General features: G+C 39.1%; 2 protein-coding genes across 10 annotated transcripts in view; one reads left to right on the top strand and one right to left on the bottom strand.

The window, feature by feature from the left end:
* The first annotated feature begins 4,496 nt into the window (after positions 1–4,496).
* Positions 4,497–9,397, top strand: id2a (inhibitor of DNA binding 2a). Of its 2 annotated transcripts, none has more exons than XM_081393792.1 (4): positions 4,497–6,227; positions 7,743–8,166; positions 8,403–8,463; positions 8,806–9,397. In XM_081393792.1, exons 1-3 carry the CDS (start codon positions 6,124–6,126, stop codon positions 8,457–8,459), a joined length of 585 nt encoding a protein of 194 aa, XP_081249918.1. In that variant the 5' UTR covers positions 4,497–6,123; the 3' UTR covers positions 8,460–8,463; positions 8,806–9,397. The 2 variants fall into 2 exon arrangements, with proteins under 2 accessions (XP_081249918.1, XP_081249919.1); XM_081393793.1 differs by having other exon boundaries at positions 6,208–6,311.
* Positions 8,815–18,310, bottom strand: part of kidins220a (kinase D-interacting substrate 220a) — a gene marked incomplete at its 5' end in the record, with an annotated part of 57,183 nt that continues 47,687 nt past the window's right edge. For all 8 annotated transcript variants that reach the window (XM_081393786.1, XM_081393784.1, XM_081393785.1 and 5 more), the window contains 3 exons: positions 8,815–13,023; positions 15,128–15,358; positions 16,960–17,058. In XM_081393786.1, coding sequence (XP_081249912.1) covers positions 11,995–13,023; positions 15,128–15,358; positions 16,960–17,058 — 1,359 coding nt within the window. In that variant the 3' untranslated portion in view covers positions 8,815–11,994. The remainder of the gene's footprint in view (positions 13,024–15,127; positions 15,359–16,959; positions 17,059–18,310) is intronic.

The following is an 18,310-nucleotide window of genomic DNA, read 5'->3' as shown; positions in this document are numbered from 1 at the left end:
AATATGTAGTTAAAATCAGAGAAATATTGATTTGGATGGAGTGCTTAAAACAACAGCGATACCTGTTGAATGTAATCCCCGACCATGAAATATTGGCACACAGCCATGATATCTTTCTTCAGCGCTGCATGGTGAATACAGAGTCGTGCTGCTACCACAACACTGCAGGGAGAACCCAACTGCATGAGCTCTCGCTGTAAAAACTCTCACCAGCCAATCAGAAGACATTGGATATTCATAGAATAATATTCTTACATCCAAACTTGTGGTGTTCAGAAAAGATTTGAGATCTCAGAGTTCCTCATACTGACAGTCAAGCATCTGAAGTATACTTCCCGTGTTCCTCAAGTGTTTTTATAACCGTAGAACACTAGAAACCTTCTCTGAAAAACATAACAGTGCGGGCATTATCGTGGATCACTAAAAGTCCAATGATTGTCAAAGCTCAATGATTAATGTTCTGTTTGTTCTCTGCACAAAGCACATCCCTGACATTCCTGTTTGAAACCCGGTACTTTATTTCCATTATCTTATTACTTCAGTCAGTCACAATAATGTACAATCAAACTAAACTGTGAGCTCTTGTTGCCTAAACAACATCAAGGTATTAATTCTCCATCTTAATCATCGGTTTCAAGGGGCAACTGGCATATTATTAAATATTTAGTACAGATAAATGGCTTTGATTTAGAAAGCCTGCTGAAACATGTCTCTACATTTTGGTGTAAAACATAAAGGGGGTGTTCTCATATTCTGACATTTTCATATAGAGTCCAGAAATAACATTCTGTTGACCGTGAGAGCAAAGCTTTACACAAAACCCCAGACCCCTCACTTGTCTACCATGCTCTCCAACTATTTAATAATAGTGAGAGAAACTAATTCCCCATCGACTCTCTCTTCCCTGTGAGCTATATAAAGAGATGAGATTGAGTAAGAGTCCAGTGACTGAGAGCAGAAGCCAGTAGGGAAGTGGCTCAAAAGAAAAACTACAGTCTTTGCAATCCAGCGCATAGGCTCTACAGCGGAGAAAGCGAATAAAACCAAGCAGTTTGAGTGGCAGAAGCTACCACAATAACCAAAAAGTTGCATGTCCATACGGTATCAGATAGTCTCAGGCAGTTTCAGATCTCCCAAATACTCTCAATTCCCTTGTGACACTTAAGACTAAGGTGTTTGGACTGAGAAAGGAGCCTTTCAGGATTTCTCTTCCTCAATAATGCACACTATTGGTTTCTCTTACTTCTACTTAGGAGGACTGATTCATATTCTGTTGTCTATTCTATTTATATTCATCTGCTGCTGCATCTTTAAGTTGTTCACATATGTTAACATATCATGTTGCACTTGTGTCGAATCCAAAGAACACCACCGTTGGTTATCGTATCAACAAACCTTATTCACAGCAGCACCATCTTTGATTTTTAACGGGAATGAAAGAGAGGCTGTGAGGCAGAGATGGCAAAAGTAGGCTACTCAGTTCCCGTACTCAAGTAGAAGTACAGATACTTGTGTTGAAAAACACTCAAGTAATAGTAGAAGTACTGATTTAACTTCTTTACTCAAGTAAAAGTAACAAAGTACAGGCTTGGAAATATACTTAAAGAATAAAAGTAAAAGTAGCCTTGCGAATGACAACCATTTTTATGTAAAGCTACCAACCTGGACCACACAAATGTTAGTAGAGTGCAAGCTGAGAGAAACTTAAGTGGATTTGGAAAAAAGGTTCTTTATATGCCATTGCCTACATTTTAAATGGATGTCTGCCAATAGACCTAAAACATCACATAGCCTCTATGATTATTGTGACAGACTGGGACTCTTTGCCGCGAATGAATGCCGCAGAATCTGTCGAGTCGTCTTGTAGTGGTGCGTCAAGTGCAACGTATATTCCCATCCAATTGACCGTTCGCAAAGACCCGCCCCATTTAGTTACCGACAAGCGACGCCGTTCTCACGCCATTCTCACACAGTGAAGATGTCTCGTGCGCGCTGCTGGCCAATGGAGGTCGACGTCCGCACGTGGCGGCCATCTTGCCACAGTGTGCTCGCTCACTCATTTAATGGTGCATATACTTTTAAATAACCATTACTTGCTCAATTTTCTACCGATTTTCAAACGGTTTGGTTTGTCATAAACGTCAGAGATGTAGTTATGACACTACATACATACACTGCATACATATGAATAATTATAACATACATGTTCAAGCATTCGGAATTATAGCCACGTTAATAACGTTTGTAAGAAACCAAACCGTTTGTAAATCCGTCAATATTTCAGCGAGATATGAGGATTTGTGTGCATGCTGATCACTCACCTAATGCACAGCTTCACTGTGGTAAGATGGCCGAACGGTGATGCCGGAAGTGACTGCAAATACATCGCGGAGCAGAGAGGACACTGACAACACACTGACAGACAGGATAGACCAGGTTATTTTTTATATGAAACAAAGTCTCACCTTTCAAATTTAGTCATTTTTTTAAAAAAAAAAAAAAAAAAAAAAAAAAAAAAAACTTTTGTGTCTCTTTAATGTGTCTGAGATCGATAAGTTTAAGCTGCTCGTGAACCGATCATCTCTTCCTTCTAGTTAATTTATAGCATCAAATAAACATGAATGAACATAAGAAGGAATGTTGTTTTAACCGCAGAAAGACGTTGGTACACTTCGTTTTTCAAGTTTAAATCCTCCAATGTTAATCTACTAACTCTCCTGACTGCTTTTTATGGCGGATGGCGGATTATGATTGGTCAGATCGCCTGTCAATCAAACTCCCTGCGAAGGGTTGATAAAAATAATAATGGTTACTCCACTGAAATTATTTGAAACTAAAGTAATTTTGTAAAATGTAAGGAGTAGAAAGTACCGATATTCGTGTTAAAAATGTAAGGAGTAAAAGTAAAAAGTCGGAACAAAAATAAATAGTAGCCTAAAGTAAAAATATCTGAAAAATCTACTTGAGTAGCCTAACGTTACAGTAAGGAAGTATTTGTACTTCGTTACTTCCCATCTCTGCTTTGTGAAGGATATAGACATACATCTCTTCAGAGGGTTGAACTGTTATTTAATGTGTGTTTTTTTACTGTTCTGCTGACGAAACACTGCAAAAATAATATTTCCAATTCAGTAGACAAAAAACTCATAACTTCATACCTGTCATGGCGCTGCTCTAAATAAGGTCTATAGAGCAGCCAAAGCGTCAGCACTGTGCGGGAGTCGGTTCAGAAGCTCTCACGATGCAAAAAAGATGGATGATGAGCGCGGTTTAATCAGGTGGCCGTTTCATCGCTTTCCTTTTGGTCTTTATTTCCAAGGTGCTCCACTAAATTACATACATGGGTGGGGTCGAGGTTAGGGTTTTGGCATCTGCCCATCAGAAAAAAGTTCAGGTGCCCCCAATGGCCAGTCAGTCTTCTCCACCCACTGCCAATCGCACGCCTCCTCATTGCTGGCTATCATGTACATGATTCATGTATAGTCCTTTTTTAGCCACGCCCCTTTTCAGCGCTGCACTCGTTGTATTCTGTCTTCCATTTGTATTTCCACAGCAAGAAGGTAAGATCTTACAGATTTATAAATGAACCACTCGTTGTAAAATCATCCCTGTTTACTGTTATAACGTCCGCTTGAAATATTACAATTTCAATAAATCTACAATAAATAAATCCACTTCACCAGTTACTCTTTGACAGCTAGGCCTAGAGGTAGCCTATGGCAAAAACGGAAGTTCACAGACAAAATTCTAAAGATTGCTGCATTGCTGTAAAGATGTTTTGTGTTTTCAACATATTAGACATATGAATAAGATTGCATGTGTGCATATTTTCAAATAAAATATAATTTGCGAATAATTTAGGTCATAGACATGGAACGCATTTTTTTATTATTCCCTTAAATCCCTATTAACTCTTTAATTATTTAATTTATTTAAATAAAAATACCCCCCCCCCCACACACACAATAATAATAGGCCTAATAATAATAATAATAATAACAACAGTATAATAATAGCTTAAAATTAGATAATTGTAAAACAATTAAGGCACAAAAGCCAGAGCCTCTTTTAGCCAAAATACATATAAGTTGTGTAAAAGTACAACATTTAAGAGTTGTGACAACTTGCAAACAGATTAACCTTTCGGTTAAAATCAACCATCATTAAATGAATCTTGTCAGACTAGCTTGCAGGTTTTACTGTATTTACTTGTTTATAACAGAAAAAAATATTATGATTTTGGAAAAAAAAAACTTTTGTGACAACTAGCCCCTGTAGGGTCTCCCTTATTTGTATTTGTATTATGAATAGTTATGCTCTGACAGCAAGAATGTGTTTCAATGGTTTCACAAATAGGCTATTGTGTGAATACAAACAGCAGCACTGCATTACGCAACCAAAATATACTCGAGTTCTGAATTGCAACATTTCTCAGGACCCTCTTTGGGAGGCGAACAATAGCTTAAGCCAAACATCAACGCCACGCCCATGGGGTCGATGTTGCTACAAGAGTCGCGAGCCACACTTTCACGCGTGTACTGCTGCACGCGACAGGCGCGTGGGAGCCTCACAAAGCCTCTACCGAGCGCCGAAACCAACCACAGCCGAACGAGAAACGAAACGATTACATGCGTCCGGATGTTTAAATTTGCCATGGCGAAGTATTTTGTGGGGACTCGAGTTGAATCGGGGTTATCGGGACAGCAATATTTTGTTTTCTCCCACAGGTTATCAGGAAGTTTGATGTGAGAGTTTCAAAATCTCGCATTTCTAAAGAGGAATTTAATGAAAGCATCGCGTAATGTTAGCGTTGTTCAGAATACTTTCAAAATGCGCGTTACTTTGAGACTCTTCGGGATAACTGTAGATGGTAGGCTGTATAGCTTATGTATATTTATGTTATGGGCTACTTAAGTGTTGTGCATATTGTTTTCAACGATAGTAGACGACAGTAAGCGACTCTTTGGGATCTGGTGAGCTGGAGACGGAGGAATTGTGCAGCTGCAGTGAGCTGGAACAGCAGAGGAGGCGGTACAGACATCCTGACTCCATCCCGTGGAAAACTCGTCAACTTTCTGCCAACTTTAGATTGTTTTCTTGCCATTATCATTGTTAGCATTTTGACAGGAGACAGAACAAACGTGACTCTAAATATGCATTTTGGGATATGTTCTAGTACAATGAGAAGCCTGTAGCCTAGTTTAAAAGTGTAGTTTTTCGTTATTATTCTGCCTTTACCATCTAGATACCATCTACTTCATTCACCCTCAAGTTGTTTCAACCCTGAATGGGTTTCTTTCTTCTGTTGAACACAAAAGAAGATATTTTGAAGAATGTCGGTATCCAGACAGTTGATGGTATAGCCATTGATTTTTCCTATATGGAACTCAACTTTACCGACATTCTTCAAAATATCCTCTTTTGTGTTCAACAGAAGAAAGAAACTCATGGCCTACAGGTTTGGAACAACATGAGGATGAGTACATTTTTGGGTGAACTAACTTATCCCTATAAGGCAATCTGTGTTCACGCGCGATTCCTTGCATGCAAAATGCTATAGCCTACTTTTAAGAACCCACATTTTTTTTTTTTTTTAAACCACCCCATAATTCGCAATTCTGTTGTTTCGCTTGAGGTTAAAACGAATGACCCATTTAAATGAAGGTGCTTCTTCTTCTCTTTTTAATCCATAATAATGCATGACTAACTGAAAGTACGTTCTACTTCAGGCACATTGAGATAAAGTTGAGGTAACTCATGCAAGGTTACTCTATGTTCGTTTCAAAGTCTAGATTGTTTCAAAAAGGCCGAGGAGTACTCCAAGTTAAACGTAAGCAAAGAAATGCAAATCGATGCAGGTGTGCGGGCCTCGGAGGTGACGAACTGAACTCCGATCTCTCAGTGCCCGAGCCCCATTGATCAGCTGAGAACTGGCCCCGTCTCCATAGCAGCCGCCTGGACGGCGCCGCGAGGACTGGCTGCAGGGCCGCTGTCAATGGGTGACGTCACGGGGCTGGCGCCAGAGAGTCTGCGAGAGCGCGAGCTCGCGGCGCTGCTCTGTAGTGCTGCTTTGCTTGGTGCCAATTCATCACCTGTCAGGGATCAGTCAGGGTGTCATGCAAAATGTACACAGCTGTGAGAACAAAAAAAAAAAAGGACGAGGGAGAAAATGGAAAAAGCCAGTTGCGGCAGATGCGGACGAGACCACAAAGCTATGTGTCATGTTTGTAAGTTCTGCGCGCGCTGAATGCAGTTTTTGTTGCAAAGATTTCCCTTCTAAAATGCATCGACCCGGAGGTCCTATCTTACAAGTAGGCTAGGCTTCTTCATTTTCTAAGCAGTGATAATGAGAATGTATGAGGTGCATTCCGACACATCAACACGATTGCATTCCGACGCATCTCCGCAAACATCTGTTTAGTCGGATATGCACAAGCAACCAGGAAATCTCTGTCTCCATTGTTACTTAGCATGTGTAAACAAAGAGCTTTTTTTATTTCTATTTTCTGCCACCACTCTCGCCTCGCACTAGACTGCCAAAAGGTTTCTAAAAAATGGTAATATAATCCGTGTCAGGATAAAAATATTCTTCCCAGTCCCATAAAGAATGCATTTTCACTTCAGTTGCAGCTGTGCAGTTTCACGTTAAAACTTACAGTAGTAGGCTACACTTTCCCGGTAATTGATTCCCGCGCGTCTATCAATATGCTGCTCGCACTCGTGCACTAGAGAGCAGGAGGATGTCCTGTCATCACTATTACATCTTTAAACAGGCATAAAGACTGCTTTCATAATCCCCCCGCAGTCATGATAAACAAACAGAAACATTAAGGGCACAACACCAAATGCAGAAAGTAGCCTACATAGACTTGAACCTGTTGTAGCCTATATCATGTTGGTAGCCTACATCCACAGCAAACACACTAGATAAAGAAACGCCACTACAAGAGCTTTGGTTTTTACCTTAATCGATTTTTTTAATGGTTTTTGTGACCTGGAGGAGGTTGGGGGAGGGACACTGTGAGAGTGGACACACTTTTGAAGAAAAATATTGTAATAGAACAAGGTCAAGTGACCGATAACCCCCCCCCCATCTTTATCTAAAAGTATGGTTGCACGCCACTGACTTCTAGGTAAATGTTGATGATTTAAACAGTAAGGGGAAAGAATGAAAATAAAGAAGCAATAACATGAAATGTGTTGGAAAAGAGATCCCTGCCTATGCTTATTTAAAGGTTAATAGAAGGCTTAACTGGGGATTGTACATTTCATAAGCTGCATTATATAGATATATCAAATCTAGTAAAATAGTCACGTAGCCTAGGTAGGCTATTGTATAGGATAATTTAAGATGTCCTTCATAAATCAGTCTAAGCTTGTTTTGGCTCATTTGGACGGTTACACTAGAAACAAAGGCGGAAAATGCGTGAAAACATCCTTATACTTTCCAGTCCCTAATTCTCTTGATCAGAAACAGGTACACTGATTTGAGAAATTATCCGTGGAAGCTGAAGGCAGTCAGCGCCACCCTAAACACGCGCTTTCACTGGTTAAGAACGCGGAAGAAATGGGCGGGTCTTGAGCGCTCTGCACAGCGGCCAATAGCGTACTGCGAAGGCGATGATTGACGCGGCCTAACCCACCAATCGGCGCAGTCCAAACCAGCGCGTGAACAACCCACCTAGCAGTGTGTATATATACGGCGATGACAGCTCGCTAATCCACTGCGTTTGCTTCAACAGCCCAGAGCAAAGAGGAAATCTCGAACACAAAGGCGACTCTCCCAACGAAACCGTTCCTTACAGAGCTGTCAACATGAAGGCAATAAGCCCAGTGAGGTCTTTCCGGAAAAGTAGCGCGACTGTGACGGAGCACAGTCTGGGAATCTCACGGAGCAAGACCCCCGTGGACGATCCCCTGAGCCTGCTCTACAACATGAACGACTGCTACTCTAAACTGAAGGAGCTGGTGCCGAGTATCCCGCAGAACAAGAACGTGAGCAAAATGGAAATCCTGCAACATGTCATCGATTATATCCTGGACCTGCAGATCGCACTTGACTCGAATTCGGCGATCACCAGCCTGCATCACCCGCGAGCAGGGCAGGGGACATCCAGAACACCCCTGACAACACTCAACACAGACATCAGCATCCTCTCATTACAGGTGAATGTCCACAGAAAGAACAGTGTGACTGTGCAACATCTGACTATCTATCTATCTATCTATCTATCTATCTATCTATCTATCTATCTATCTATCTATCTATCTATCTATCTATCTATCTATCTAATGTGAATTTTTAAATGCGCTATTAATGCACGACAAAGCTTCGTTGATTTGGTGCGTGTTTATGTCCAAGTTTGACTGCAAATAAATATACTTTTTTTTTGTTCCTTTAGACACCTGAGTTTCAATCAGATTTGATCACAGAGGACAGCAGGACACTTTACCGTTAATCAGGTAAATGCTCTTGAACACACTGCTTTTGATGAGCCTCGTATTATATGCTGTAAATGACAGAAAAATATTTTATGCTGTCAGAACAGAATTGATTAAAGAGCATGACATAATATTTGTTGAGGACAATTTGTGTCACATAGTGTGTAAAGTAGTGTAAAGTGTTCATTAATCATCTCACTGAAGGGAAGGCAGTGCTCGTGTACATCTGGAGCCCAGGGTTTTGCTCAGTCTCTGAGTGTTTGGTTAAATGTTCAAACTGCGGCTTCCTCTCTGGCGCCAGGCTGTCCGGATCTCTGCCCTGTTTGCATTCTCTAAATGCGCCTCTTTCTCAATCTTTTGCAGGTGTTTGGTTAAGACACAAGAACACACAGGACCTGGGAACTGGCTTTTCCTCCAATTTCTGTTCTCAGTCTGGAGTTTTTTTCTTCTTTCTTTCCTGTAATTGAATCAAGAGACTTTTTTTTTTTTTTTTTTGCTTCTAAAAGGACAATCCATGTGATGTGTTATAAGTTCGGACATTGATTATTTATCTTCTAAAAAGACTTATTTGGTCCTTTCTTCAAGAGGAAGAAGCACTATTCCCTGAAAATAGGAGGGAAACCTGTAAATGATCGCAAGGAACCTTTTCTCTGCATTGAGAAGAAGTCTTACCTTTTTTTCGTGAAGACCGTGTGAATAGGAGACGACGTGGTTAGTTACTGTACAAAGTTTAAGTCTGTTTTGGTCAATTCTTTTGGCACATGAAGGACTGGACGTTGAAAATGACATGATGAAACCTTGTGAACTCTCTCAGAGTTTTATCTTGTATAGTTGCAGAAATTGGACTGTCAGTATCTGCAAAGTGTTATGCTGTATGCTGAGACTTTTTATAAAAGTAATATTGTAAATCGTACCTTTTTTTTTTTATACAAAATAAATCAAATGCTTTATTTGACACTGGTCTGTTATGCTTGCATCTTAAAAATGTCAATCTGCCAGTGTTGTGCTGTATATTATTGAGCTTGCCTTTTATATCCAGGTACTCAAAAGCATGTCACTGACCTTTCACACATGCACATTTGCCCATTACTGACAGGAACCTGAATGAATCTTTTACATTGCCATATGTTTGTGTAAAAGTGCATTCATTCCAGTTCGTAATGGGCATGCTATTTCCTAATATATAACTGTCCACAAATCATACGGCTTAGCGGGTTTTCTTGCGATTCAACCTCTTTCTGACATCCCGTGTGGTGGAACTTGAAGGTGTCTGGAAGTAGAACATTAATTGTGGCCGTTTCCACAAGTTCTCTCATTGTATGTGTTCTGGATGATAAAATCAAAATTGAACTATTGATTTGAGGAATTCAATTTGTAAAATCACTGTCTGTAGGTTTACGGTCTGTCCCCTAACGAGCACGAAGGAATAAATCAAATCTGAATGATTGATTTCATTTATCTTTTTTTTTTTTTTTACAGCCTCAGCTACTCTGGAAACCCTAAAAATATTCAGAATTGTTCACCAAGCCCTTTTGACTAGAATGGTGTAACTTAGAATAAACATGAGACATTAAAATTGAGATTTGATTTAATTTATAGTGCACTTATGAGTCATTTTGTGGGATAAAATACAGGAAAACCATTTAACTACAGAAACAAGATAATAATGGTATGCCCTCTTTATTACATACCTTTCATTTTTAAATGTACACTTTGCATAATTGTATCTCAATTGCAGCCTAAACCTCTATTAGTGTTCTTGATTTGAAGAGTGCGCCACCTGCTGGCAGCCAGACATCACCTCAGGAAAATAATGGACACTTATTTTATTGTCTTTTTTATGGGGAAAATTGTCCTTTGGTAAAACACTTAAATTTGTGTTTTTTTTGTTTTTTTAAGTTTTGAAAATGTAATATTAGGCAGCACACACAAACCGTTAAAAGCTTAAATTGAGCAATGCGATTGTTATATTTTAAAATGATAACATTTATTTCAATTTCAGACTCACTCAAAAGGTTTGAAAAGAATGAGGTTTATTCATGTGAGAAAACAGGACAAAACATTCACACAAATAATTCCTTCGAGAAACCTCCACATTTTCTTGTTTTTCTCTTGATGTAACCGTTCACAAACAGATTCACTCATCTAAAACACTACAAAGCAGAACACACACTATAGTGATGATCTGAATGGGAATCGGGCATTCAATCACAAATAAATAACAGCTTTCACAATACCGATCACAGCAAAAACACCAGCACTACCTATATATGTGGTTAAATCCTCACTCTACATGATGACTGGAATATTGTGGACCCACCTACACTAGATCTTTAATGTTAGCAACGGAGCATGAAACAACAGGATTTGCACTAAACAAATCAGAAACTACGAACAGCTTCACAGCCTCCGTTTATTGCATTTTTAACACCACTCCAACAACAGCAACAAACACATTTCTCACACTGCAAATTCTTAAACAGTATTTTTGTTTTGCTTTACAGTTGAAACATATCTAAAACTTCCTTAAGATAAGACATTTACGGATAAATCCAGATGAAATTGGTTTAATATATTAAGACTTATTTTTATAGAGTAAGTTGTCAAATTGTAAAGGTTCAATTTGTTAGTATTAATGAATGAATTAGGTTTAATGAACTAACACTGCACAGGAATTTAGTTTAATATTACGTTAACACTTTACAACAAAGGTTTTATTTGTTAACATTAGTTAGCCTAATGTATTAACTAACATGAACTAACCATGAGCAATACATTTGTTACTGTATTTATTCATCTTTTTTAACGTTAGTTAATAAAAATACAGCTGTTCTTGTTCATGTTAAATCACAGTGCATTAACTAATACAACTTTTGATTTTAATAATGTATTAGTAAATGTTGAAATTAACAGATTAATAAATGCTGTAGAAGTATTGTTCATTTTTAGTTCATGTTTACTAATGTAGTTAACTAATGAAACCTTAATGTAAAGTGTTACCAATATTACTTTATAAATTTGGTCATTGTTGTAATTCAAGTTTATTTATAATACATTAATGTTTAATGAATGCAACTTGAAACGTTAAAAAAGTATTTTTCATTGTTAGTTACTTAATGAATTTCATAATGTTACTGAATTCAACTCGTTTTTTAGTAAAAAAAAAAAAAACTTTAAAAACCATAATTTTAGGCTAGATTTATTTTTTGTTGTATGAAACTTTAAATATTTTGTATGCAAAACTAAACAAAAAATACTGTCTAAGAAAATGATTTTGCAGTGATAGATTCTTTTCATAGTTAAAACATTAATTCAAAATTAGCTAAGCAGAATCAACGTCAAGAAAATGCGCAGTGACAGCGTATGACCTTCGCTAAGAGTTTCGCTAACTTTTGCAGTTGTTACAGACTGTTCTGTTCTGTCATACCTTCAGCTCCAACCCTGGACCAGCTAAACAAGATCTTCAGGAGCACTGGATAATCACAGACAGGTGTGCTTGAACTGAGCTCTGCAGGAAAGTAGATCTCCTTGAGTTAATAAACCTGGTCATGCTCAGAGGACGCTCTCTCGTTCCTCAGCGGCGTCGGGACCGATGGACCTCTTGCGTTGGACTCCATTCAGGTTCTGGTTGGTCTCTGTGCTGGATCCGGGTCTTATAATGAGTGAGGGGCAGTCGGTGGAGCCGGAGGTCTCCTGCTGAGTGCTGTTGTTGATGTTGTTGTTGAGCGCAGTGTTGTCGGTCGAGCAGTTGAGGTTACTCACGGCTGAAGCGGGCCAGCTTTCCTCAGGGGTACTGCTGTCAGACAGAGCGTCAGAGCAGATGGACATCCGGGCCACGGCCTCGTCTTGAAGGTTGCCCAGCCTGTGCGGTAAGACTCGCTTTTTAACCGGGCTCTCAAGAACCAGTTCGATCAGATGGGTCTCCTCTTCTTTCTTCTCCTGGGGCGATTCGCTCTCCTCATCTTGTAGCGAGTGGTCGGATGAGCTCCTGCTGGACCTCACTCCAGAGTCAGAGGACTTCTTGTCCAGCATGATGTCTGAAACGAAGCTCTTCCCTGTAGATAAGAGGCCTAGATCTGGTTTGGCAGCCCAGGGTTCCTCTCTTAGCAGAGGGGTGGCGTCTGTCTCCTCGTCCCCAGAGTCGTCTTCATCGCTCGGCACGCTGTGGTAAGAAGGCCCCTGGCCTCTGGTCTTGCGTCTGGGTGGGATTTTAGATGCAGACCCATGCTCGGACTTCTCATCCTCCTCTGTAATGGGGTCTAGACAAGCACCGTCCGGGGCTGACGAGAAGTCCGCTATAGTGTCTGCGGGTTTGGAGCCCTTTTTGGCATAGGGTTTGCGCCCATCTTGCTCACCTTCCTTAGTCTTCTCCTCAGAGCTGGCTGAGAGGAACTGGCCGGCCAGGGCTTGAGCGGGACTCTCTCGTCCAGCAGCAGACACCTCCAGCTGGGACATGTGCGAGATGTACTCCTGGTAAGCGTTGCGATACTCTGCCTGCTGCATGTCGGTCAGCTTACAGATGTCGTTGGAAGATTCCTGAGAGTTCAGGCTGGATATGCTGGATGTCCGGTGAGTGTTGGCCTAAAGGAGAAGATCAGGTCAGTTTAGACAGTAATAGGCATTTCAAGCAATAATTCGCCCAAAATAAAACCTTTAAGCCATTTTTCTCTCTTTCATGGAACACAAAAGGAATTATTTAGCTCGGTATCAATTAGGGGTGTCGCAATATACTGGTATTGATGATAACAGTGATATTTAAAAAAAGGAAGTTAATAATACACACAATATAATAAATAATCCTTATACATTTCATTTTAAATGTCTATTTTGCAGGCTGTTTCAGACAGATCTTTGGAACTATTCATTTGTTCATGAATAAACAGGTAGATGTTCTACACAGGTCGTATTGTATGTTTGTTTTTGCATGCAGCCCTTGTAAACTCAATAGAAAGGCATTTCTTGCCATCATTTTGCGGTACAGTTTTATCGTACCGCATTTAATACGAACATTCAATTAAAAAATTAATCTACGGATTTGAAGAAACAATCGATTTAACGCTTATTTTTGTACTTCCAGATGTTCAAGCCTGGCACGTTCACTCAAGAATTTCGTTGACTGTTCTTCATACAAGACTTTCATATGGCTTCAGAAGACTTGGAATAAGTAATTCCTTGTGTTCCATGAGAAGTTATGCAGGGTTCCAGAAACATGACAGTGAGCTGATGACTGTGAACTATCCCTTTGTAGAGACACTAGTTGCGTTCCAAATGAGTCATTAGGTGCATTCCAATTTGAGTACTTATGGACCATTTGATGCCGTTTTGCTAAAAAAAAAAAAAAAAAGTGCGAGTAACGCATTCACAGAAAGTTCCAAAAAGAAAAAGTGCACTTTAAAAACCTGGATGATGCACTTATTCAACCTAAAAAAAAAAAATAATATTTTTTCCTTATATTTCCTTTCCGATGTTGAATGATAAAATAACCTCATAAAATCCATATGTAACGGACGTTGCCCAATAAGAGCTGTGCATGTAAACCTCACTCCTCACTCAAGAGACTCGAATCCCGCTCGGAGTGGGTCGAATAGGACTGGTTACACATACACGACATGGCTGAGTGCCTAATACAAGTGCACAGTGTGTCATTTGGGACAATTATTGTAGAATATTAATTCTAGCAGAGAATGAGAACTTCTCTCAAATTTGACAACATTGAAGCATCTGCAGCATGTTCCATTTAATGTCCCCTCATACTCATACTCATACACTCATACTCATACACATACACTCATAGACTCTCATACTCATAGACTCTCATACTCATAGACTCTCATACTCATAGACTCTCATACTCATAGACTCTCATACTCATAGACTCTCATACTCATAGACTCTCATACTCATAGACTCTCATACTCATAGACTCTCATACTCATAGACTCTCATACTCATAGACTCTCATACTCATAGACTCTCATACTCATAGACTCTCATACTCATAGACTCTCATACTCATAGACTCTCATACTCATAGACTCTCATACTCATAGACTCTCATACTCATATACTCATATACTCTCATACTCATATACTCATATACTCTCATACTCATATACTCTCATACTCATATACTCAGTGTGAGCACACTACTTGGGCTACAAAATGGTGTAAAACAGTGCAGAATTATGCAAAATGGGACGCACCCTAAGTCTGTGTACACAACCAACTTCCATGATACTAATCTAAACCATTATGAGCTCTTGCTTGTGTTGAAACACCTTGCCAAGTGTGAACAGATGAGTGCAGAAATAGCTATCTCTGTGTGATAGAGAGCTAGCGTGTGTGTGGTCAGCTCTTCACTTCCTCTGCCCATCTAGGTCAGAAAACACTCCGTTTGTCACCCAGTAAACCACATGCTATTTTCATGCTGATGAGAGACTACTGAAAAGCAGAAGCTGCGCTCCACAGCGTCAAAATGCAACAGTGTTGAAAATGTTAGGTTAAAAAGGCGCAACAACAACAACAAGAAGAAAAAATGGCAGTTTCTTTGTTTCCACATGCCCATATGTTTGTGTTGGCCTCTATGTATATAATCACAGCGTCTTCTCATGGTGTGCACCTGTGTTTATCTACAGGCTGTACTTGTCCAGCTGAATGTGTCTGTGTGCACAGCAGTACCACGCACCAGCCAGTGGGCATTGTGTTGTCTGGAGGGCTCCTCCAGCCCCACACCGCTGAGCTCCTCAAAGCTGAGGTTGAGGCTGTACGCAAAGTTTTCTGGGTTGATGGTCACGTCTTGTGGCGGCTCAGAGGGCCTGTGGGGTTCGGGTTGAATCAACACGCTGCTGCCCTGCTCGCTGCACGCTCCTGATTCATCATTCAGCAGCTGGTTCTCCACATGACGCTGCTCTAGAACCTACAGCACAAATACAGCAATGTTTAAAGGGATTCGATAGCAAGAGTGCATTTCATTCATTGAGCAAATCTTGCACTATCTTTGTGAAACTGTGTTCCTCCTCTCTTGATTCTTGAACGCTAAAAGTATTAAAACTGTTCGGACAGGATTATTTTTCTAAATAATATTTGAGTTTAAATATAAAAGGACAACCTTATGCAACTTCAATGTTATGGAAGGTTGTGTACTCTGGATGCGTCACAAAACTCAACGAAAGTTCAAAAGGTTAGGGTCATTATAATTTTTAAATGTTTTTGAAAGAAGTCTCTTATGCTCATTAAGGCTGCATTTATTTGATCAAAATACAGTAAAAACATTAATTGAATTATTGTCACAATTTTCTATTTTAACATTTTATATTGTAATTTTATTCCTGTGATGGCAAAGCTGAATTTTCACCATCATTACTTCAGTCTTCAGATCTTTTAGAAATCATTCTAATATGCAGATTTGCTGCTTATGAAACATGTCTCATTATTATCAATGTTAAAAACAGTTGCGCTGCTTAATATTTTTGTGGAAACAGTGATACATCTATTTTTTAAGAACTCTTTGATGAATAGAAAGTTCAAAAGAACAGCATATATTTGAAATATATATCTTTTGTAACATTATAAATGTCTTTGTTGTCACATTTACATTAATTTCTTTTAAAAAAAAATCTTAATGACACCAAACATTTAAATGATAAATGTTTGTCTATGTGATATAAAATTAAGAATGATTGGTCTCTGCCTAATGAGTTATTTCTTTTTATATTTTGTGAAATGGCATTTTACTCAAAATTGGGGGGAAAATTTCTAAATTCATAAAAAAAACTATATATATATATATATATATATATATATATATGCACTATATATACTGTATATATATAATATTATTAAATATCACAACAGATATTTCTATGCAGTTTGAATTAGAAATAGCCAATTTATTCCATACTTTTTACCATGGTTGAGTGGGAAGATCACAGAAGTGTTTGATAAAATAGAAACAATACATTTGTGAAACAAGAATGTTCCCTGACCTCTAAGAAAAAGTGTCCCATTTGAATAGGTTTTAGTTTTAAAGAACATGGATACAAGACAACATTTTTTTTTAATTGCTTCACAAAGGCATTTATGTGAAATCGCTGAATGGCCGTAGTACTATGTGAAACCTTTAAGGCATGCCAATATCACAACTAGCCCCAAGTTGTTCCATTTGGACTCGTTTCCAGCCCGAAGAATGCTACTTTCTTGTAAACGTCAAGCTATTCAGATCTTCAAGTGGACACCGAGCTCCCACTGACAATAACCCTCCTTCATCCAGAAAGCAGCCATCTTGGACCAGATGGCTGCCTGCTTGCTGGCAACACAACATTCGTTTGTATAAGCGCAAATGGAAATCTGATCAACACAGCTACATGTGTTCCTTATTTCAACCCCATCCAGCCTTCTTCACAACAGAGAGATTAGCTGCGTGCTAAACATTACAAACCACAAACAGAAAGATGACCACTATCTGATGTGAACGTGTAGGATTAAGACCAGAAAATCACTAGTCAGCTGATGTCTTACCGTGGACCTGAAGAGATGCCAGTCTCCAAAGTTCATGTTCATTTCCTTCTTGAGCTCATCAAGGTTGCACTGAGACAGAACCCGGCCGTTCACATTGGCCTGCAGTGACACAATTTGACAAAACATTATGGCATTGAAAAAATAGCGTACAAACTTTAGATCAGTTTGATCTTGGCAGTGTATAGGGGGTTGAAACAGAGTTCACAATAGAGATGTTTAAGTATGCAGGCTGATGGGACACAGCTGGTAGGTTGACTAATGGATGTCTAACGGAGACATCAGATATGTCATTGCTTCCTTCAGATGTTGTCCAGTGGAAAGAAAGGCCTTATTGTGAATCCTCTGTATGCACCACATGGAGCTGATGAAACTAGTTCATCCCCGTAAATACATATTCATCTATTGGAAAAGATTAATTTACCACACCCCGTCCCTGTCCTGTTTTCCCCACTTTTCTTTTAGTAATCGGTATTTTCCACGAAAAGGGTACAAAATAGGGCATACAACGGACGTTCAGACTGACTGACTTTCAAAAAATGTTGATCATCAACTTCAGAAGATTACAAATATTATGAACGGTTTTATGTTCTATTCATTTTATATGACATTTATATAACTTCATCTATATCTACCTCGCTACTGTACTTAAAGGGATAGTTCACCCAAAAATGAAAAATCTGTCATCATTTACTCACCCTCATATTGTTTCAAACCTGCATGAGTTTCTTTCTTTTGCTGAACACAAGAAGATATTTTGAAGAATGTGGGTAATCAAACAGTTGACATTAGCCATTGACTTCCATAGTATTTTTTTCCATACTATGGAAGTCAATGGCTACCGTTAACTGTCTGGCAAATGAAAGAAATTCATACAGGTTTGGAACAACTTGAATAAATGCTGACAGAATTTTCCTTTTTTCGTTGAACTATCCCTTTAAGTACATTTCTAACGTATCTGTACTTTATCATTTTAATTTTGGGAAACATTTACTTTTACTTCACTACTTTCCATAGCATGATATTGCACTTTTTACTCCACTACATTCCTTAAAAACAATATCATCCTTGTTACTTTGAACTGAAGAAATCTCCACCCTATCTGAGACGCAAGAGCGATGTGCGATTCGTGAACGAGTTGATTCTTTCTAATTCCAAAGAACCTGCTGAATTGGTTCACAAATAACACTGAATGATTCACTTGTGAATTGGACTGATCCAATAGCAGCTATTCTTGATTGAACAACTCAAAGATTCGGTCAAAACGAGCCAAAAACGGATATCGTCAGAGCTCGAATGTACGTGCAACTAAGTTGCTAATGTATTTTAGTGCTGATTACCGACTAATACTTGC

The sequence above is a fragment of the Scardinius erythrophthalmus genome, assembly GCF_964197995.2.
Source record: "Scardinius erythrophthalmus genome assembly, chromosome: 19".
In the NCBI taxonomy this organism is placed as follows: Eukaryota; Metazoa; Chordata; class Actinopteri; order Cypriniformes; family Leuciscidae; genus Scardinius; species Scardinius erythrophthalmus.
Note: the sequence above shows the minus strand (reverse complement) of the source record. Positions and strands in the feature narration are given on the sequence as shown.